This window comes from Hippocampus guttulatus, chromosome 1 (genome assembly GCF_054856545.1).
Source record: "Hippocampus guttulatus isolate MCC_2025c chromosome 1, RoL_Hgut_1.0, whole genome shotgun sequence".
Taxonomy (NCBI): domain Eukaryota; kingdom Metazoa; phylum Chordata; class Actinopteri; order Syngnathiformes; family Syngnathidae; genus Hippocampus; species Hippocampus guttulatus.
In genome coordinates this window covers 9,212,496-9,235,257 of record NC_141261.1, presented here as the reverse complement: position 1 = coordinate 9,235,257, position 22,762 = coordinate 9,212,496, and the positions used below count along the sequence as shown (strand labels likewise).

The 22,762-nt window shown below is 44.5% G+C and overlaps 1 protein-coding gene across 2 annotated transcripts in view; it reads left to right on the top strand.

Annotated features, from left to right (window-relative positions):
* The window catches only part of mtcl2 (microtubule crosslinking factor 2), a 56,111-nt gene that overhangs the window by 18,866 nt on the left and 14,483 nt on the right, over nt 1-22,762 (top strand). The window contains exons 5-9 of one of the 2 annotated variants that reach the window (XM_086108077.1): nt 18,435-18,497; nt 20,232-20,399; nt 20,562-20,715; nt 21,697-22,237; nt 22,420-22,720. In XM_086108077.1, coding sequence (XP_085964203.1) covers nt 18,435-18,497; nt 20,232-20,399; nt 20,562-20,715; nt 21,697-22,237; nt 22,420-22,720 — 1,227 coding nt within the window. Of the gene's footprint in view, nt 1-18,413; nt 18,498-20,231; nt 20,400-20,561; nt 20,716-21,696; nt 22,238-22,419; nt 22,721-22,762 lie in introns of both variants that reach the window. The other variant, XM_086108068.1, reaches the window with a different exon arrangement.

The window sequence follows — 22,762 nt, the reverse complement described above, 5'->3', positions numbered from 1 at the left end:
AGTTTGAGGCTTTACCTCACCTCTGGATAATTGATGGATGGATCCTCATTTCACAATTACATTTGACTAAGATAGTATACGCTATATCTCAGTCGTGTGGTTCACATGCATTTTCTTCCCCGTGGTTTGTTTCGATTTGTGCCGTGATTTTGCTTTTGAAAGGAGACCCCAAGTAATGCTGATGTGAGCATGTCTTTCCACACTCCCACTCACACTTCCCTTCTTCTTGCACCCCCCTCTCTTTTCTTTTCCCTGCCCCTTCTAGCACCCTTTTTTTTTACCTCCACCTTTCAAATCTCTGCCTTCACCTGTCTCCAAAATGTTCGATCCATTCCAGCTGTTTGACATTGGAAGGCAGCAAGGTCACATTTGATTGAGAGAGGGTGAAGGCTGCTAGTTTAGGAGGAGGGGCAAGGCAGGTTTTTTGAGGATAAAGAGGCTCAGGTGGAGTGCGTCTTCTGAGAATGTTTCATCATTTGAAGGTGAAGCAGCGTGACTGAAGTGAAAGCTTGATTGAAGGTGTAGAGGAGAAAAGGTTGGTGGGATTTGCAGGGGAGATATGCAGGGGGATTCGGCAAAAAAACGACTGTTCATGTGCTTCACTAATACAAGGGGGACGCAGTCAGGATGGTCTCTTCCGAAGTAACATAGTGGACCTTGGAAGTCAATTGCAATCTGTTGCATGACATTTAAATTTTGAATGAATTTGCACATAAGAGATATAGGAATGAAAAAAAATTTTCATGAGCATTTGGTTAATAGAGAAATTCATGGTTTTATTTTTCCATTATTTTTACAGGTGCATTGATTAATGGTCTATTAACCACAAATAATAATAGCAACAATAATAATTATCATCATAATCTATTCACCATTTAGATAACGTTTTTAATTGAAAACATTACAAATGCTTAAAATGTCAGTTTCTGAAATGTACCGTATTCTACGCACTATAAAGCGCACCTAAAAGCATTCAATTTTCTCAAAAGCCGACAGTGCGCCTTATAATCGGAGGCGTCATATACTGTACATGGATCAATATTCAGAATTCTTGGACGTAGTATTTTAAATGTTCTTTGCTTTGTTACAGCTGCAGCGCTAGTGAACGCTGGATATAAATAAAGCTCGATTGTATTGTATTCCCTTTAGCATAGCTCCACCTAGTGGATGCATAACGCAACCTCAGCCACTATTGTAGCTTCTATTCTATACGCCTTTTAATGCTGGGCGCCCTATATGTGAAAACAGTTTTGAAATAGGCCATTCATTGAAGGAGCACCTTATAATACGAAGCACCTTATAATGTGGAAAATACGGTAAATATTCTCCAATTTCTGCTGTCCTCCATAAGACTGATTATCTTTGTGTTAAATCGAAATAAAACATTTGTTTTTGAATTTTGGAAACAATTACCAAGATTTTTGCCAATTTTCTGACATGGTACCGACCAAACCGATGAATTCATTTGTGTTTGTGGATGTTCTGCTCTTTGAGTGAAGGTATCTAAATTAAAACGTTTTTTAAAAATCCGATTGATCGATTAATCGACAAAATAATCCATATATTAAAATAATCATTCATCACAGCCCTTTTTGTATCAATCCAATGGGAGACTACGTCGTCCCATTGCATAGGTCTGCTCAGCAATCAGTTCTCAACAACGGATTCAGTGATGCCCCGTTAGTGAAAGACTTTTTTTTTTATAATTCCATAGAAACCGAGCCTTGTGCATTTTCCTGCAGCCGCGCCTCAGCCTTAAGGTAACCAAACACAATGCAGTAAGAGAGGTGGAGAGCTATTAGACAGAGAGATGGGTCCTCGACGGGCTGGTGGAAGTGGAGGAGTTCCACCGAGAAAGGAGGTGGGGAGAGGACTCTAAAATTGAGACAAGGGTGTAAACAAAGAGAAAGACATTACTTTGTGCGGGGGCAAGGAGAAGGGAGACAAAAGAGGGCGGTACCAGGTGGGGTCTTGGCAGGAGGGCTGGGAGATTGTAATTGGAAAAATAATCCTTGATGATTTGGGAGAAAATGCAGCATGCCATTTAGTTCTTGTCCATACTGTATGCATCCACTCTTTCTTGCTCCTTCTCTGCATATGATCACCATAACTCAGCTGAAGGTCATTGAAATGCCGTCCTGTGTGTGTGTGTGTGCGTGCGTCCTTGCATATGACAGCTTGTGTGTGTGTGTGTGTGTTTGTATGTATGTGTGTTTGTGTGTATGTGTGTGTGTTTGTGTGAGAGAGAGAGAGAGAGAGAGAGAGAGAGAGCATGTTGATTTAAGATAAATCCATTGACGATAAGGTCATCTTATCCACTTGGGTATACTGTATCATGGTATTGCTGCATTCTCTCACCATATTCTCTCACCAAGAGCACATTTGACTGATGTATCTCACCTTCTTTTCCTATCGCCGCTTGTTTGGGCCAGAAAAAACAGGAACTGCTAAACCGTATGTGCAGTTAATTCTTGGAAACTGTCTTGAATCAGTACTAGTGTAGCACACTTTTTGTTTTATTTTGTTGTTAGCATAGCCACCCCACAGTTATGATGCTTCGGATTTTGGATTTGAGCCCCGGCATTCCACTGCAGGGTTTGCATGTTCTGCCCATGTTTGTGTGTGTGTGTGTTTTTTTTTTTCTCTGGCGAATTGCTTTTTCCTCCCATATTCAAAAAAATGCATGTTTTGTTCAGTGAAGACTCTAAATTGTCCTTACGTGTCAATGTGAGTGTGAATGCCCTGCGATTAATCGGTGACAGTCTTGGGCGTAGCTCGCCTTTCACCCAGTCAGCTGGAATCGGCTCCAGCTCAGCCGCAACCCTTCAAAAAAAAAAAAAAAACCCCAGAGAAAATGGATGGATGTATAATGTGTGGGTGTCATGCTGACATCATGCATTACACCATGCACAGCCATTTGGAAAAAAAATGACCGTTTGTGGCACAAAAAAAAGTTTCAGAGTTCCTCATTGGATTGTGCTCAGATGAGATCTTGCAAGACTTGCTCATATCATGGTTCCAACTGTAACGTCCACCACACAGCTTTATTCACAGTTAGCATGTTTATGGGTTAGCCAGGTTTGCCTTTTGGAAACATTTCCCTTCAACCTCATAGTAATAATAACAACAACGTGTCATCTGTGTCAGTCGTTTAACCATGACTACCCTTTAAAACTTTAAAACAGGGTGTCACCAGGAAAGGGTTGAACCGATGGAAACTTCTTCTGCGCTGCTCTTATTAGCTAATGTGCCTTTATTTAAATTACCTCTCCGCAACTAATTCAACCCCAAAGGAAACTGCTCCTCGGTCATTCTGATTTTCAGGAAGTGTTGCCTATTGTTTCGGAGCGAGTAGAGGGATGTGGGGAGAAGGTAGCTATAGACTTTGGTTTGCGCTTTTCCATGTGATTGTGTTGAGTGAATTGATGTTTGGTAGGCATGTGGGGGTAAACCCAAGAATAAACCTCAGAAATATTCTGATCATTTGTTTGTTTTCTCCTCTTTTTTCCTCCCGTCTATATAAAATATTGTGATCCGCAGCATGCAAGTCATGACACCAGTTATATTTCCTCACCGTCTCCAATTGAGTCCCTGCGTTCTATCCAGAGGCACGTGTGTTGTTAAATGGGTCAGCGCATCAAAGCCACGGAACTTAAACTGGCTTAGACTGAGTGATTGATAAGATTAAAGAAAGTCCGATCAGAATGGAATTATGTGGCTTCAAAGTAACCTACTTCCCACTGAGAGAAATAGAGATCATGATCATCAAATTTTTATCAAGGACCTGGCCAATATGGATTTTTTAAAGGCTGATTTAAACACCAATTTGGGGCAGAAAAAAACGGAATACCTATTTGTCGCCCACTTAATTGAAAAAATATACAATACATAAAATCCCCCCCTCCCCAAACCATTTCAATAGGCATCAATTACACACAGATTTTTCGGTATTCACGGAGAGGCCTGGTCCCTATTCTGGGGATCAACTGTAAATATATTGGGGAAAAAATTGTGTTCCTCTTTGGTTCCCGGAACGCATTGCGTGGAGCAATGCATTTAATTCTTGGGAAATGGGTTGTCACTTATATGGCGTTTTTCTGACTTTGGTACTAAAGGTTTCCTCATTTACTCACTGATGACGCAGCATCAGGAGCAACTGGAGGCTCAGTGTCTTGCTCAAGGACACTTCAATAAGGCCGCAACGCACCTTGGTTGGGATTGGTTTGGGAGACGACCACTCTACCACTGACCCATGCTGCTCATAATGAAGTCATAAGGACATTAATCCTTGTCATATGTGTGTTTGAATAGTTGAATATCTTGCACATTTATATTTTTATTTGTTCTTTTTTTTTTTTGTAAACAAACCATGACTTTATGTTGTGTGTCCATTCCTTGTGCAACTTGCTTTGCTCAACCTAACATTGCTTCTAAAAAAAAAAAAAAGTGATTTGCTTCATTTTGGATGACAGGTCGAGGGAGTGACCTGATCAAAAAGCGTCAGGATATATATTTATATATATATATAAATCTATACCGTACGAGGGTACGGTATAGATTTATGTGTCATAAATAATAAGACTGTCCATTGTTACTTGTGTACAAGTGTTGTAAATGATTAAAGTACATAAAGGTAAAAACAATCGGCAAACATTGGCCATTTATTTTGACAGATGCTTAATGGTCCATCATCGGCCCGCCCATTAATCAGTTGCGCCCTTTTTATATATATATATATATTTATTTATTTTTTGTTTGAGGACGAAACGCACACACACACACACACACATACACACATAACACACTACTTGATAATGCAGCCTTTACGATGTGATTAGAGTGCGCATTACCTCACCTGTGGGAGGACAGATGGGCTTGCTAAAAAGGTTTCACACTGGTCTCCTGATGGACCCCTTGTGTCTACTCAGCACACACACACGCTACAGTGGTTTCAACACATTATACAGTACACGGTCCTCACAATGCCAGGAGTACAAGAAAACACACACCCACACACACACCCGCGACAGTGGTTTCAGCACATTATACAGTACACAGCCTGTGCGTGAGTAAAGTGATTGTCTGTTGATTGGGATCATTATAGCCAGTATGAATACAATTTGTCCCTCGAAAGACTTCATAATGTGCCTCAGTGTTGTCATGTGTGAAGTTTTGTCTTTTTGGTTTACGGAACTTTAACTGAGTCAGCACTCGACTAATGTATATGTAATAGGTGCTGCTATTTGCACATCACGTGAATCGATGGTATGGGTGGCTTGCATGTGTGATGAATACTAGCCTGGCAAGCCAAACCCAGGTCTACAAAGCCCGCCCTCCTCCGCGGCTTGGCCCCGGTCCAAAACGAGAACCGTGAAATCAAATTTGTTTATTTGCTGTGGTGTATTTTCCGCGACCAACTTCAAGTCTATCCACGTAGAGACGATAGTTTGTTGACATTAAATGACAGCATCAAATCACTTTTAAATTGACCAGAAACACATATAGTCATAAAAACCCCAGCAGCTGATGGCACTGGGAAAGAAGACGTTTTTTTTTTTCTCTACATCACTGCCGCTCTTGACTGATCATTTTGCTGTCGGTTTGCTCAGGTTTGCCGAGCCTCAGAAATGGGCTTAAGGTGACCGTGACCAGATTCAATTAGCAGTATAAAAATGTTCCTGTAGAATAAACCATGTGCAAGCCTGGTGATTAGATGTCGTAAGGTGTGGTTATTTAATAGCAAGATGAGTGGACACCATGCAGTGGAAAAAGGAGCATAGGAAGGTACAATTTGATTCTGAATGGCCTTGGTGGAGGTGATGCCCACACTGTTCTGAAAAGTGATATATGCAGACCTTATTTATCATTTACAGCATGTATGCACACTTGGTTTGTTTAACTCTTTCATGCACAAATAATGATAACCATCCATCCATCCATCCATCTTCTACCGCTTATCCGGGGCCGGGTCGCGGGGGCAACAGCTTTAGCAGGGAAGCCCAGACTTCCCTCTCCCTAGCTACTTCTTCCAGCTCTCCCTGGGGGATCCCGAGGCGTTCCCAGGCCAGCTGGGTGACATAGTCACTCCAGCGTGTCCTGGGTCTTCCTCGGGGTCTCCTCCCAGTGGGACATGCCCGGAACACCTCACCAGGGAGGCGTTCAGGAGGCATCCGAATCAGATGCCCAAGCCACCTCATCTGGCTCCTCTCGATGTGGAGGAGAAGCGGCTCGACTCTGAGCCCCTCCCGGATGACCGAGCTTCTCACCTTATCTCTAAGGGAGAGCCCGGACACCCTGCGGAGAAAACTCATTTCGGCCGCTTGTATCCGGGATCTCGTTCTTTTGGTCACGACCCATAGCTCGTGACCATAGATGAGGGTTGGAACGTAGATCGACCGGTAAATTGAGAGCTTCGCCCTTCGGCTCAGCTCCTTCTTCACCACGACAGACCGATACAACGTCCGCATCACAGCAGACGCTGCACCGATCCGCCTGTCGATCTCTCACTCCCTCCTGCCCTCACTCGTGAACAAGACCCCAAGATACTTAAACTCCTCCACTTGGGGCAAGATCTCTCCCCCGACCCGGAGGGGGCACTCCACCCTTTTCCGACTGAGGACCATGGTTTCAGATTTGGAGGTGCTGATTTTCATCCCAACCGCTTCACACTCGGCTGCGAAACGCTCCAGTGAGAGTTGGAGAGCCCCGTTTGAAGGAGCCAACAGCACCACATCATCTGCAAAAAGCAGGGATGCAATACTGAGGCCACCAAAACGGACGCCCTCAACGCTTCGGCTGCGCCTAGAAATTCTGTCCATAAAGATTATGAACAGAATCGGCGACAAAGGGCAGCCTTGGCGGAGTCCTACCCTCACTGGAAACGATTCCGACTTACTGCCGGCAATGCGAACCAAACTCTGACATCGGTGGTATAGTGACCGAATAGCCCGTATCAGGGGGTTCGGTACCCCATACCCACGAAGCACCCCCCACAGAACTCCCCGAGGGACACGGTCAAACGCCTTCTCCAAGTCCACAAAACACATGTAGACTGGTTGGGCGAATTCCCACATACCCTCGAGGACCCTGCTAAGGGTGTAGAGCTGGTCCACTGTTCCACGGCCGGGACGAAAACCACACTGCTCCTCCTCAATCTGAGGCTCGACTTCCTGACGGACCCTCCTCTCCAGCACCCCTGAATAGACCTTACCAGGGAGGCTGAGGAGTGTGATCCCTCTGTAGTTGGAACACACCCTCCGGTCCCCCTTTTTAAAAAGAGGGACTACCACCCCGGTCTGCCAATCCAGAGGCACTCTCCCCGTTGACCACGCGATGTTGCAGAGGCGTGTCAACCAGGACAGCCCCACAACATCCAGAGCCCTGAGGAACTCCGGGCGGATCTCATCCACCCCTGGGGCCCTGCCACCGAGGAGCTTTTTAACCACATCGGTGACTTCAACCACAGAGATAGGAGAGCCCACCTCAGAGTCCCCAGGCTCTGCTTCCTCCAAGGAAGGCGTGTTGGTGGAGTTGAGGAGGTCTTCGAAGTACTCTGCCCACCGGTTCACAACGTCCCGAGTCGAAGTCAGCAGTGCCCCATCCCCACTGTACACAGTGTTAGTGGTGCACTGCTTCCCCATCCTGAGACGTCGGATGGTGGACCAGAATTTCCTCGAAGCCGTCCGGAAGTCGGCTTCCATGGCCTCACCGAACTCTTCCCACGCTCGGGTTTTTGCCTCGGCGACCACCGAAGCTGCGTTCCGCTTGGCCAGTCGATACCCGTCAGCTGCCTCTGGGGTCCCACAGGCCATAAAGGCTCGATAGGACTCCTTCTTCAGCTTGACGGCATCCCTTACTGCTGGTGTCCACCAGCGAGTACGAGGGTTGCCGCCACGACAGGCACCAACCACTTTACGGCCACAACTCAGATTGGCCGCCTCAACAATAGAGGCACGGAACATGGTCCACTCGGACTCAATGTCCCCCGTCTCCCCCGGAACATGGGAAAAGCTCTGTCGGAGGTGGGAGTTGAAACTCCTTCTGACAGGGGATTCCGCCAGACGCTCCCAACAAACCCTCACAATACGTTTGGGTCTGCCAGGACGGACCGGCATCTTTCCCCACCATCGGAGCCTACTCACCACCAGGTGGTGATCAGTTGACAGCTCCGCCCCTCTCTTCACCCGAGTGTCCAAAACATGCGGCCGCAAATCCGATGATACAACCACAAGGTCGATCATCGAACTACGGCCCAGGGTGTCCTGGTGCCAAGTGCACATATGGACACCCTTATGTTTGAACAAGGTGTTCGTTATGGACAGTCCGTGACGAGCACAGAAGTCCAATAACAAAACACCACTCGAGTTCTGATCGGGGGGGCCGTTCCTCCCAATCACGCCCCTCCAGGTCTCACTGTCATTGCCCACGTGAGCATTGAAGTCCCCCAGCAGAACAAGGGAGTCCCCAGCAGGAGTACTCTCCAGCACACCCTCCAAGGACTCCAAAAAGGGTGGGTATGCTGAGCTGCCGTTTGGTGCATATGCACAAACAACAGTCAGGACCCGTCCCCCCACCCGAAGGCGGAGGGAAGCAACCCTCTCGTCTACCGGTGTGAACCCCAATGTACAGGCACTGAGCCGGGGTGCAATGAGTATGCCCACACCTGCTCTGCGCCTCTCACCATGAGCAACTCCAGAGTGGAAGAGAGTCCAACCCCTCTCGAGAGAACTAGTACCAGAACCCAGGCTGTGTGTGGAGGCAAGTCCGACTATATCCAGTCGGAACTTCTCTACCTCACACACCAGCTCGGGCTCCTTCCCTGCCAGAGAGGTGACATTCCATGTCCCAAGAGCTAGCTTCTGCAGCCGAGGATCGGACCGCCAGGGTCCCCGCCTTTGGCTGCCGCCCAGCTCGCATTGCACCCGACCCCTTTGACCCCTCCCACGGGTGGTGAGACCATGAGAAGGAGGACCCACGTTGCCTCTTCGGGCTGAGCCCGGCCGGGCCCCATGGGTGTAGGCCCGGCCACCAGGCGCTCGCCAACGAGCCCCACCTCCAGGCCTGGCTCCAGAGGGGGGCCCCGGTGACCCGCGTCCGGGCAAGGGAAACTGAGTGCCATCGATTTTGTCTGTCATAAGGGGTTTTGTGAGCCGTGCTTTGTCTGGTCCCTCACCTAGGACCTGTTTGCCATGGGTGACCCTGCCAGGGGCATAAAGCCCCAGACAACTTAGCTCCTAGGATCATTGGGACACACAAACCCCTCCACCACGGTAAGGTGACGGCTCCCGGAGAGGATAATGATAACCTGTAACTTGATAACCTGATAAACTGTCCACTTTAGTGTCGCTGAAAAGGTTTAATTGACAGCAGGGAAACATAGCAACCAAAAGCACTCTGTAAAAAGTGGAAGAAAAACAAAAACATCCATGTTTTGATGTTTTTATTGCTCAGGAATTGACTGACTTTATTACTGGCTGGGGATGAAAAGATGATATTCCAGTGATTGATGAAGATGTGCTGTTGATGGATGAAGGCTCTTGGATTAGTTCTATATGGACTTTTACGTTGGACTGTCCACACCGCATTCGTTTCATTCCCTTTTTAGTATCTTGAGCTCCTCTTTTGTTTCCAGCCTCCCTCCTTGTTCTCCCACACTTGCTCTTGTCTTCTTTCCCCAACTCTCCCTTCACCCCTCCCCCTCTTTGATTTTGCTTCCATGTCCTCCCCTCACTGCTGCCCTCTTTTTTTTTTTTTCACTGCCGCCCTGTTCCTGGCGGCTGTGTGACATCATCAATATGCGTCCGTTTCTTGTGGGCAACAGGAAGTGGAGACGTGGAAAATGAGGAGCTGGCACCTCCAGCTAATGCTAGTCTTGCAGCTGCCCAGTTACGAAGGCCACACCGATGGTGTCACGTGTGTTGCTATGGTTACCACTGCATTGTGATGTCTCACAGCAGCTGGCAGGCAAACCACTCTGGACTGTAAAATGATTGTTTACGCTGCTCTGGTATGACGTTAATCAGATTTGAGTTGATGTCAAATATAATAACAATAATAATAACGTGATCAAATATGATCATGAATATACTTTTTCGTTAATTGGGTTTATATTGGTACTATCGGCAGGATTTATAGGGCAGCTCAGTCACGTGTGTGCTCGTATTGGCTCACCATGCATAGTTTCTAATTTAAATGCAATCTTGCGTAACTTAACATCCTGTTTATCTTTTCTGTGGTGATTTAATAGATTGGATTCCTGTTGTTTTTGCCATATGTCTCTCCGTTGGTTATTTTTCACCCAAAATGAGATGGATTTTTTTTTTTTAAGCGATCGGGATGGATTAGGAACGCGCATAATTTTAGTATGAAACCAGATAAAAGGTGTGGACCCAGGAATTTATCCCCCACCACAAACAATATTGATGTTTTCACAAACAATATTGACATTTTTTCACATCAGAATTATTTGATCTCGAAAGGGGTCTAGTTCCTACGATATCATCTTTGGTTCATCACCCCTTTTAAAAAATAAATACATAAAATAATATAAATAAATATACAAATAAATTCATAAAATAAATGAATATACAATAAAGGTTTCCATTTACCTCCATCCATCCATCCATCCATTTTCTACCGCTTATCCGTTTACCTCACTGTCCAAAAACATACCGAGCAGTAACACCTACAGGAAGCAAAAATGGAAGACAAAATGTATTCAAGACCCGAGCAAGGGTGGGCATGAGGCAAACCAGAAAACAGGTGAGCCTTGACAGTTGTTGCCTTGGCCCTTAGGCACTGTGATGTCATTTTCTGTCAACAGCAAGTGGCAGACAAGGCAAAATTACCACCCCTTGATATGGGAAAAAACAGGTGGATTCTCCTGCTTCATTCATGTTACACAAATGCAATAGTAATCAAAATACCGTGTTTAGACTAGTGGTAATGTGATCATTTTGGAGTCGTTTGACCCTTTCGTACACCCTGTAACCTGATAACATGATAAGCTGTCCACTGTCGTAACCCCTGTCCCTCAAAGGGTTAATTATATTTGGTCTCATTTCATGGCAGTGGAATAAAATGAAAAGCACATGATAGTTTCTGGGGAAATGTAGTGTCCTCTTATTGTGACAGGCCGAGGACCAGGGCTCGGTACCCATCCCTTTTTTTTTCAGGCCCCAAAGTTGTTGTCAACATAGTCCATCCAACAGTCTCTGTGGCCTGGATGTGTCTGTCTATCTTAGAGGCTTCCATTTGTTTCCTAATTGTTGACTTATGTAACAGGGACAAAAGGAGCAAAAGAAAAGCACTGTTCTCTCCATGCCCCTCGTCCTCTATTTCTGTGCACTAACTCTCATCTCACGGGTGACCAGATTATATGAAAGATGCTGAGTGGTACCGACAGGCCACTCTGATTGGATCAGGAGGAAGAGCGAATGCACCGGTTAACTGGAACATTTTTCTCTCGGGATTTGACAGTTTTCTCTCGGGATTTGACAGTTCTCAACAGAAAATCCAATATGTTCCCGGACATTTCCTTGTGTCTTTTTGGGTCCCAAAGCACAAAATCTGAAAAGGGGCTAATATGACACAACACATTTTTATTTTAAGTCAAATGAAATACTTTAATGTACTCTCTGTATTTTGTTCAAAACTACTATTTTTATCTTTCCATGCGGCGGGAACGTTGCATAAAATGTATTCCAGCAATTTAATGTTCTTTAAAAAGGTGATTGTCAGTTGCAATTTTGAGTCTCAAGGATGGTGTGTGACGTGTGTTGCCAATGTGTTCATTTGAGTGGATGACTCCTTAATCCTGCAGTAAATGAGATTTATATCCTTTCGCATGCTGGTAGAGGACACTACAGGACTATGACCAAAGGGCAATTCAATCGGGATCACATCATTAATAGCGAGATGAACTGAGATTATAGTATTCCCACTCAAAGCAACTTCTCTTTTATTTTATAATATAATTATATTGTACCTCAGGCAAATGGGCTTGCTACCATTGACAGCCACATAGAATGTTTGCTAGTGTTGTTCTTATTAAATCAGGGATGTTTTACGTCTCTCGCTTTTGCTGTCTTTTAAGCAGACGACATGTCATTTACTCTGGCCTGTTCCAAGCACATTACGATGATTTACGCAGAAACGGTTTGCGTGTGGTGGCGGGCCAGCATCTGTGTTATTTTGACTCAGCAATTGGGCAACAGCCAGACTGTAACTCGGTCGGCTCAGGTCAGAGTGAGTTGCGGTGTGCAACATTCATATTCATTCCCAATTTTGGGTGTGCAAAGTACTTGCCGAAAGAAAAGTTGTCATTTTCATCTAGTTCTAAAACAACTCTCAAACATCCGTACAGACTCAAGACATGCTGTGAAAGGGGAAATAAAGTAAAGGAAAGAAGGGAAATAAGACCGATGCCAAACTCTGAAGGGCAATAGAGGGGGTGGAGGACATACTGCGCTGTTTCCTTGACAACCTGGGGCAACAGTAGCCACAGCCACACACAGCAAAGACAGTCGGCAGGAAAATATTACGTCAGATAGAGTCCCGCTGATAAAAGTACTGGACAATTTATCCACATTGCGGCGCACTACATTATCTTTGACGGTGTTGTATTATTAGACCAGCGTTAGATGTCAATACTGCAGTTATCCTCTACTCCATTTTATTTGACACTGTAAAACTATACGATCTCCACGACAGCAACGATAATAACAACCAAGTGCAGAATAACAACCAAGTGCGGAGAAGCTATGGAAGATGATACACTACACCTCGCAGAACTGAGCACCAAAACAAAGAGTATTTTCCATTGTACAGCCAAATCATTTCATAACAAAAGTCGGCTAGCTTAATACTAATGTGGGCTTGAATAAATTTGCATCAATATTAATGTCCAAAGTAATTCTAAACCTTCAAACATCAGATACTTGGACATAATTAGAGCAGCCCCCAGCTACAGAGCTGCAATGACTCAATAGTACCATATTTTCCGGACTATAAGTCGCAGTTTTTTTCATAGTTTGGCCGGTAGTGCGATTTATACTCTGGAGCGATTTATGTGTGAAATTATTAACACATGATTGTCATTTCACATGTTATTTTCACATTAAACCACAAGAGGGCGCTCTCGACCGGTGTTGATAAATCGACGATGAGTCTGACGTAAGCGACGTAGAAAAGGAAGTGGCGCATCGTCTACCTCCCGAGTTGGGAGACTTGTTTAAAAGTGACACAGAGGATGAAGATTTCATTGGATTTAGTGATTTGGAGTGAAACTGATAGTTTGGTAAACTTGTTAGCATGTTCTTTATGCTAGAGTTACCTGAATAACTCTTAATATGTTACGTCGTTACTGACATTACCAGGCATGTCAGTCATGTAACGTTAGTATACCGTACACTTATTCAGCCTGTTGTTCTTTATTTTATTTTTATTTTAAATTGCCTTTCAAGGTGACATGTATGTTTTTGGTTTTGGATTTTATCAAATAAATTTCCCCCAAAAATGCGATTTATAATCCAGTGTGATTTATATGTTTTTTCCTTCTTAATTATGCATTTTTTGGCTGGTGCGACTTATAATCGGGAGCGACGTATAATCCGAAAAATACGGTAGATGTCGATTATCGGGCAAGCGCTATCTTGCAAATCGATTGATATTGTCGGCAAAGTGTCATAACCATATCAAATTGTGTGATATTCAGTGATTCACACTATACTGTATCTAGCACACAATGCTTAACAAATCTATTAGCCCATCCATCATGACAAGACCATCAGGCATACATAAGTATTTAATTTGAAGAAGTTCAGGTCATCACCCGCTGTGATACAGTAATTAAGATAACTGGATGATATATTTCAGGTTGTGGAAAAACTCACGTCTCATAAATGCCAGGGCAGGGAGTTATTATTCATCAATATGTGCTGGAATAAACCCGCCGGAGATCCTCTTGCATTGTCTAGTGCGGGAAATTATGCTTCGATTTATATTTTACACCCTGTGAAAAAAAACTGCATGCTCGCTATTAAGCCTGTGGCTTCATCTTAATTAGCATATGAAGGAAGCAACATCTTCCCATCGTTTCCCATAAAGCTGCTGAAGGACCCTCTGAACGAGGCAGAGGTGCGATCCTACGCGTGCCTGCATATGCAGCGTTTGATCGGTACACAGATCAAACACTCACCCAAAGGTTGCGAGTGGCCTGTCAGGCCCATCAGAGCCGCCCTTTTGTTCTGCTCGCACGTCATAACGTCTTACGCAACATATGAACAGATTGTCGCGAATAGTTTAATGGAACGCTTGGTGAAATGCAACGTCATGGATGAATTGAGTGAGTGCAATTACTCACACTAAAAGATAATCACCGTAAGCAAATCAGAACTTAATGTGAGCTGTGACTTTTTATCAGAATGCTGGGTTATCGGTTTAGTTTTCATAGAAATGGATTAGCAATTAATTGCACCTGAAACAACTGATGCAAAATGGAGTGCACTACTTTACTGCAACCAGTAGAGGCGCTGTTTATTGATATGATAGCATTGCCCCCATTTTAAGTGATGAATCTCAGTGTGCTTGCACGCACACACACACCCACTCTCTATCTCTCTCTCTCACACACACACACACACACACGCACGCGTATACACACATGCATCCACATAGAGCAGATGGAGATTCTATGTTGTGTGCTGATGTCCTCCCTCTCATATGGTTTGTTGGCAGCTCACGTGTCAGCAGCGATCAGAGTTGGGAGTGGAGGACAATGGCGAGCATTGCAAAACAATGTTATATTTCCCACGAGAATTTAGTCAGAAAGTATCTCAAAGCTCAAGTGTTATTATCTTTACACGTGGACAATTTTCCCGCCACGTGGGTATCGCTATACACAAAACTACAGTGAAATTATTACATTTTGCCATGACTACAAAGCGTTATGTTATAATCAGGCTTATTTTTTTTATAATCCTACTTACTTGGCAGGTATAGGTGAATTTGACACGTAAAAATACATCCTTCCCAATTTATGTAGGCCCACTGGATTACTTTATGAGGGCATGTTTTTTGAAGATCACAACAAGCTGTAACCGACTAATCATGCCGCTTCGACCCTCCGACTGTATTATGCATCCTTTCCATAGCCTTCTTCTCCCTTCTCATTACCTCTTCCTTTTTGTCCTTCTGTGTCGTTTCATTAATATGCCGCAGTCGGGTGGCTTGGTGACAGGTTTCTGATGCCGTCACCATGGCAACGTATTTGGTACACGGCTGCCGGGGGTTTAAACGGACACACTTCCTACTCGCTCTTTTATTTCAGTTCCTTGATTTGGTTCTTAAAATTCCGTATATTTACTGAATCTATTTTCTGATTCAGTGGTATCTGATGTGTGGTATCGGTGAGCACTCAATAGTTGAATACTCTTACTGGTGTCGGTCTGGGGAACAAAAAGTGCCATCCAACATACCCAGTCATTTTGAGCATGAAAATAATTGTAAAATATCACATTTACCACAGTTGTAAATTGCCGGCAAACGTTAAAAACTGATCTTGAAGGTATCAGAAAAATGCTTTGGAAACAAAGTATAATATAACGTAAAAATATGACATGATCACCTACTGCTTCTCTTGTTCTAAACAGCAAATTGTCAATCAGAATTTAGATGAGTGTTGTTTGTTAATCCCATGAGAGGAATGTTGAAGCAATAAGTGAGCAGAAATCAAATAAAACTCTTCCATGTTTGTCTGCCCTCATTACACAAATGAATCAGGAATCGGGCTTCCTTTGTCAGCAGCCTGGTGCAAACTAATTAAGTTCTTCACCTTTCTCACCGCCCCTGCCTTCCTCTGTGCTTCCATCCCAGTCGGTATTGCGCACAGCACACACTTGGTTATGAAACATGTTGTGAGACGTACGGCGCAGGCTGCGCAGACTATCACTTCTTATTTTCCTCCTTCCCGACTGATCTTTTTCTTGCACTCGGAGAGAAAAAATGATCACGATGTCTTATATTCCCAAATTGTAGTACGCACAGAATAAGAAGTTACAAGTCTCAATTCCATCCATCCATTTCCTGCACTGCTAATCCTCATAAAGGAACCAAATCCGATCCCAGCTGATTTTGGGTGAGAGGCAGTGTTCTCCCTGGACACAAAATTGTAACCTACCAAAATAAAACGAGTCACAGCGCTAAACATCTCTGAACTGAAGCAACATTTCTGCTTAGTCATCCGCACGACGGCTATTACAGGACTGTGACTCCAGTGGGATACTCCATAAACAAGCAATAAAAAGTTGTACTGCAATGACATGGCCAAATAGCGCAAAAGAATACCCATCCACTGCTGGGAACTTCAAAAAAAAAAAAAAAGTCAAATATTATCAAGTCGCATGTAATTCAAACTGTATTCATAGCCTGTGGAGTAACCGTAGAACTGAAGGCAGTGCGATGACCAGCATGCGGTCCCCACCTACCGCATATGTGTTTGGATGTTTCGATGTGATGAATAATGAATGAAAAAAATGTGTTACTAAAGTCCTTCATCCCATATAGAAGCCATCCGACCTCTTAAAGCATCTCGATAAAATATTGAAATGATGCATCTTCAATTAAATTCCCCATGCACATATGTTCTACCTTGTGCTTGACCAATTGCCTGAAACATGAATATTGCATGAGTTGCACATCCTTTGAAGATGTTCTATCTATACATGTACTGAATATAACTTTGTACAATACACTGCAGGTATATTGCATCATCCGTTCAAGTGCATTGTAATTCCCCTTTCAAATGTCGCCACTGCCGAACAATTGGGTATTCTTGCAGCCTCCCACTTGTCCGCCTTATCATTTGTGAGTACCATCATATCATTTGGGTTTCTTTTGTGTTGCGCACACTCCAAGAGATCAGCCAACCGGACTTGTTTGAAAGTCTAAAACCGGCGCGTGACATTCTGTGACGCCATTCTTATGTCAAGTAATGTGCTCCGAACGCTGCGCCCCCGAAAGCCCGATCAAGTACTTCCGACATCTGTTCAACTTTTAGCCAGAACCGATGACAGGCAGGCTTATTGTTGAGCCATTGAAGAGCCACGGACTGTCTGTGCTGTGGTAAACATATCGTAAAGTACGTTTGGAGGCACAGAGGGCAAGAGAACATTTGAGAACATATCAGAAGGGAAGAACGGTGTCACGCGAAAAATGAAAAGGTCACCATGTTGCCAAAACAGTGATGAAGAGTTAAGGAGAAATGAACCGTAAGGATGGGCAGAGAATGAGCAGCAAAGTGGGAAGGGAGGAGCTCGTCAGACCGGTGGAAAAGTAAAAGAAAACAAGGCAGCGCCTTAAATGCTGATGATACAAAAGTAACACTCCTCTAACATTTACTTGAAGGTAATCATTTGGGAAAATGCACAAGGTTGAAAAAAACCCCCCAAACACCTCTCTTACGGTACTTTTTATCTGACCTCAGCCTTCCCTTCCCTCCCACCATTTTCCTCTTTTGTTGTTGTCCACTGCAGAGTAGCTTGTTTCCATGGAAACACACAGAGCCACGATGAGCCTGCTTGGCAGTGTGTGTGTGTGTGTGTGTGTGTGTGTGTGTGTGTGTGTGTGTGTGTGTGTGTGTGTGTGTGCGCGCGCGTGTGCTGAAGTGAATACAAGATGATGATTTATGAGTGTGTAATATGCTGAGCAGACATTTGGATGAGCGCAGGCTGGTGTCTCTGTGAGAAGAGTAGTTCATTAGTGGTGTGAGCACAGTTTTTGCAGGATTTCATCATCTCGCTTTGATATTCATTTTTGTTGTTGTTCTTTTTAACCCGTTCAGGGACAGCGGTTACTACAGTAGACGGCTTATCATGTTATCACGTTACAGGGTGCGTGAAAGGGTTATTAATCTCCTCTCCTCTCTCGACTTTAAACTGTGTTGAAGCAGTGATCCAAAAGGAGACAACTGCGATACAGCAGCGGGTCCTCCTACCTGTATTGTGTCATGTTATTGCTCCTAACAGTGTTGCCCCGGTGATAAACACCAGCATGGCCATGATTATATGCATAGCAATAACGCCCTGAAGAACTAAAGGTCGGCACTGTGTGCGCGGACGTGACTGTAGTTGTCATTGAAATTAAAATCACTATTTGTGATTGATTCATAAGTAAAATATTTGGTTTGATCAGTTATGACGTTTAGTTGGTTGATTAGAGTCTGCATGGATTGGGGTCAAGTGGGACAGTCAACCAAATAGGGCCGCCGGAACAAAAGCACCCTGTTTTGTGTTGTGCATTACCACCACCTAATGGACTAGAGTGGAGCAGTATTGTATTCATTTAATAGTTCACGTCTTGAATTACTTTTGCAAACACATAATGAAGTCTGAATATCATTTTGCCACCCTAACAAGGGTGGGTCTTTGGTGTTTCAGAACTCCCAGAAGAAAAGAGCAGCGCGACCCAACAACAAACCAGACAAGAAGCTCCCCCCGCAGGTAAACAAACACATTAAGACACGCGCAACGGTGTTTGAACACTCAATAAAATAAATGGCGCGGGAAGACGGGCTGATTTATTGGCATGAACCGAGAAGGCGTGGAATGGCTGTCAATCATTCAAAACCTTTATTTTAACCAGCGATGCTCAACCAACTAAGGAGGAAGTGATTACAGTGATGTGTTCTATTTGCTGAGTGTAATAAATCTCAGAGCGGGTCGAGTTTTGCTAGCTCAGAGGAACAAGGAAATCGATCAACTATGTCATCAGAATCCATTTGTGACAGAAGGAGACCAGCCGTTTAGGGGGAAAAAACGAGAATGATATTAGAAACCAACGGTCAACTGGAATTTCTTTTTTTAATGCATTGACATGATATTTCGAATCGAGATTGTCATCAGCCAGATGTCGAGTGTGGATCCCAAAAACGCAGATTCAGATAAACTGCGCTACAAAAGACATTTCCGAAAAATGTATCGGCAGAAATCGCTGGCAACAACAAGCCAGGAAAACCAGCTAGGAAAAACTGCACCATCAATTTGAGGACGAGGACCAAAAGTCCTCAAAACGAAATGGCAAAAATCCAAAACACACGAAACTTAAAGTACTCCAAAATACGTACCAAACAAGAATCCAGCGAAACAAGATGAACGTGGGCAAGATGTCTAGAAAATATCACTTGAGGATTAACCGTTGAGTTTTGTCTGCACAATTGTGGACGTTTTTGTCCTTGAAGTGTCCCACACTGCCCAGACAAATAAATACCAGCGTAAGCAAATAAATCAACATCTCTTGTATTCTTTTACTTAATCTCTGCCAATTTCCCGCCTCTTATCTTGTCTGTGTCGGCGTTTATCTACATTTTGGCCAACTCATTCTTTTACATTGTTTGCATTGCAGGGATAAAGCCTGTCCCAAAGCACGTACCATAAATGGTCGTGAATGTGCTGCCCCTCATCTCACTTTATGTGTTTGGAAATGCCTCACAGGCTGGAAAGCAAATAGACCATCTGAGTTGGCTGGGAGGTGTGGTTGAAAGGGGGGGGGGGGGGGCCACTTCGCGTCAGTGGCAAGTCGTATGAAAATGTTTCTCTACATGACAGTGGTGCTTCAAAGTTCCATTTGGTTGACTTTTTGATGTCACTTATATTTGGAATAGGACTGTCCAAATCACGATCCTTGGGTCATAAAACTTGGTGTGTCCTATCCGAACGGGAATGGGAACAAAACAGATATTAGCAACTGGTATTTAAAAAAAAAAAACTAAACCAAAACAACGAAGTGAATATAACTAAAAACTACTCATCTTGTCTTATCTCATGATTAATTCCACACATATGTTGGAGATGTCTGATTTAGTGTGGTTCAGGATTGCTCTCTGTTGACAGAGGCCCGTCCCATTCTCTTTCTTCTGTGCCATAACCTGCCATAAAAAACCTATTCGGGCACAGCAGAAAAAGTTCTCCCAACTGCCAAGTAAAATATATTCCAGCTACAAAGCCATTAGGTCCTGTAAATGACCTTCAAATCACGTCATTGGAGTTTGTGAAAAGAATGTGATTTTAGCTCTTTAAGTGATTTAGGGCAGTCACTTCAAACTTTCTAAAGAATTGGTTCAGGAATCGTTCCACGTGTTTTGGCTCGATAAAGAAAAAAGCTGCAGCACGCAGCTGTGCCAGCGGAATTTGAGTGCTCACTATGTTGCGCTTGTCGTTTATTCCATCACCCTCCAGGAGGACAGCTCAGACCTGAAGTGTCAGCTCCACTTCGCCAAAGAGGAATCGGCCCTGATGTGCAAGAAGCTGACCAAATTGGTGAAGGACAGCGAGGCCATGAAGGAGGAGCTGGCCAAATACAGGTCCCTTTACGGGGACGTTGACGCCTCCATCACGGTTGAGGAGGTATTCATTGTCGATCTTCTGATTGACAATTTCCTTTCCATATCTCTTTTTGCTAACCTGGCTCAGTGAAGTGCTTACCATCGCTTAATTTCCCTTTTTTTATCAACAGTATATGTTTTTAAGAGGTCAATTAATTAGTTTGTTTGATTTGACTCCTGTCAGGTTGCTGACTCCCCCCACACCCGCGAGGCAGAAGTCAGAGTTCACCTGAAGCTCGTGGAAGAGGAGGCCAACCTGTTGAGTCGCCGAATTGTGGAGCTGGAGGTAGAGAACAGAGGCCTCCGAGCTGAGATGGATGACATGAAAGGGCCGCAAGGTAGCACTTTGTCCCACTTTATGTTTGTCATTTTATGGATATGCTCTTAAATTTGAGATTTCAAAATGAAGGCAACGATTATTTTGGAAAATGACACGTAATCCCTAAATCCATTTTTCAGAGCCCAAACAAAAAGCACAGACACAATAACCAACGCTGCTATATTGTCTTTGTAAAACATTTCTTGGCTCACTGCTGCATTCTTTTGTCATGCAGAGATTAGAGGAGAGTAATAAATACTATGTTTAATGTCAAACTGTAATGAATAAATAGATGCTATATTCAGAGAAATATTCTGCAGAATTGGAACAAAAAAATGTTCCGCCTGTCTTTATATTCGCTACTAAGAATGGCTACTGGCAATTCTATCAACATTGGATTGAATAAAAGAACGTGAATAATCCATCCATCCATTTTCCGATCCGCTTTATCCTCACAAGGGTCGCGGTGGGCCTATCCCAGCTGTCTCCAGGCAGTAGGGGGGGGACATCCTGAACCGGTTGCCAGCCAATCGCAGGGCACACAGAGACTAACAATCCGCACTCACACTCACATCTAGGGACAATTTAGAGTGTTCAATCAGCCTGCCATGTATGTTTTTGGAATGTGGGAGGAAACCAGAGTACCCGGAGAAAACCCACGCAGGCACGAAGAGAACATGCAAACTCCACACAGGGAGGCCGGAGCTGAAATTGAACCCGATACCTTTTGCACTGTGAAGTCAACATGCTAACCACTGGACCACCGGGCCGCCAACATGAATCATATGTTCAATAAATATGATACAATAAAAATGCCCTATATGTGCAACAAAAAGGTATTGTACGCTCTTATCACCAGAATACATTGTGGTCGTCGATGTTTATATCAGAGCAAGAACATGACTGAAAATATCTGCTTCCGTCCATTTTTTAACTTTGACTTTTGAACTAACTTTGGCCCCTCCACTGTTGTGTTCACATCACTCCTGCTCCTCTTTAGATGGGCCTCAAGAACTTAACGGTGTTGGAGGTGGTCCGGGGACAGGGCCAATCGCCGGGCTAAGCGCTTCATCCGAAAACGTCATGGAGCTTCAGAGACACCTCCAGTTTGTGGAGGAGGAGGCGGAGCTTCTGAGGAGGTCCTTGCTCGAGATGGAAGAGCAGAACAAGCTCCTGATGAATGAAATCAACCGCTATAAATCTGAGCTTCCGCCGCCACCGCCGCCCCTCACTTCCGGCTCTGGGACGTCGCTGTCGGAAAGGCTGCTTCACGATGGGTCGCCACACTCCGTGCAGGAGGGAGCTGTGCTCATCAGCCCAGATGTGTCCCCCCAGGAGGAGGAGCTTCGAGTAGCACGGCTTCAGATCGGAGAGCTCGGCGGGAAGGTGAAAAAGCTGCAGTACGAGAACCGAGTGCTCTTGTCCAACTTGCAGCGGTGTGACCTTGCTTCCTACCAGCCTCCATCCTCCTCATCATCTTTACGAGTGGCTCTGGAGACGGACCAAGAGGCTGGAGATTCAGCCGAGTGTCTCCCTGACAGGTAGCGTCAAAGTGACGTGTACTTTGGCAGTACGGGACTTGCTCATCATTTTTGATTGCCCTTTATTGCTCACTTGTCCCCTGTGTAAAAAAGCTAAAGAAAAAAACAACACACTGAGGTTCGAGTTCCACTGTGCCATAAATGTAATTCTCAGAAAGAGCCTCTATTTCTTTTTCTATCAGTTCACCACATCGCAAAGAGCCGTTAGGGCTGGAGAACGATTTACTGGAGACCACCGAACAAAACAACAAGATGGACAAAACTGCCGGGCCAAAAACCTCACCGTGTGGCCTCCTCGGGCTCAAGGACCACGACGCTTTGCTCGCCATGAGGGACCAGGCTCGCCTGATTTCCACAGCGATACAGCTCCTCACTGCCCCGGAGTCGAACTGCCTACCTTCCTCGCCGTCCATTTATCACAGCGTTTGCGGCAATGAGGCGGCAGAATCGTGTGATTTGGAGAAAGCGCAGCCTCCCTGCCAGGTCAGTCTCTTAATTTCTTATTTATTTATTTTTTTCTTGTTG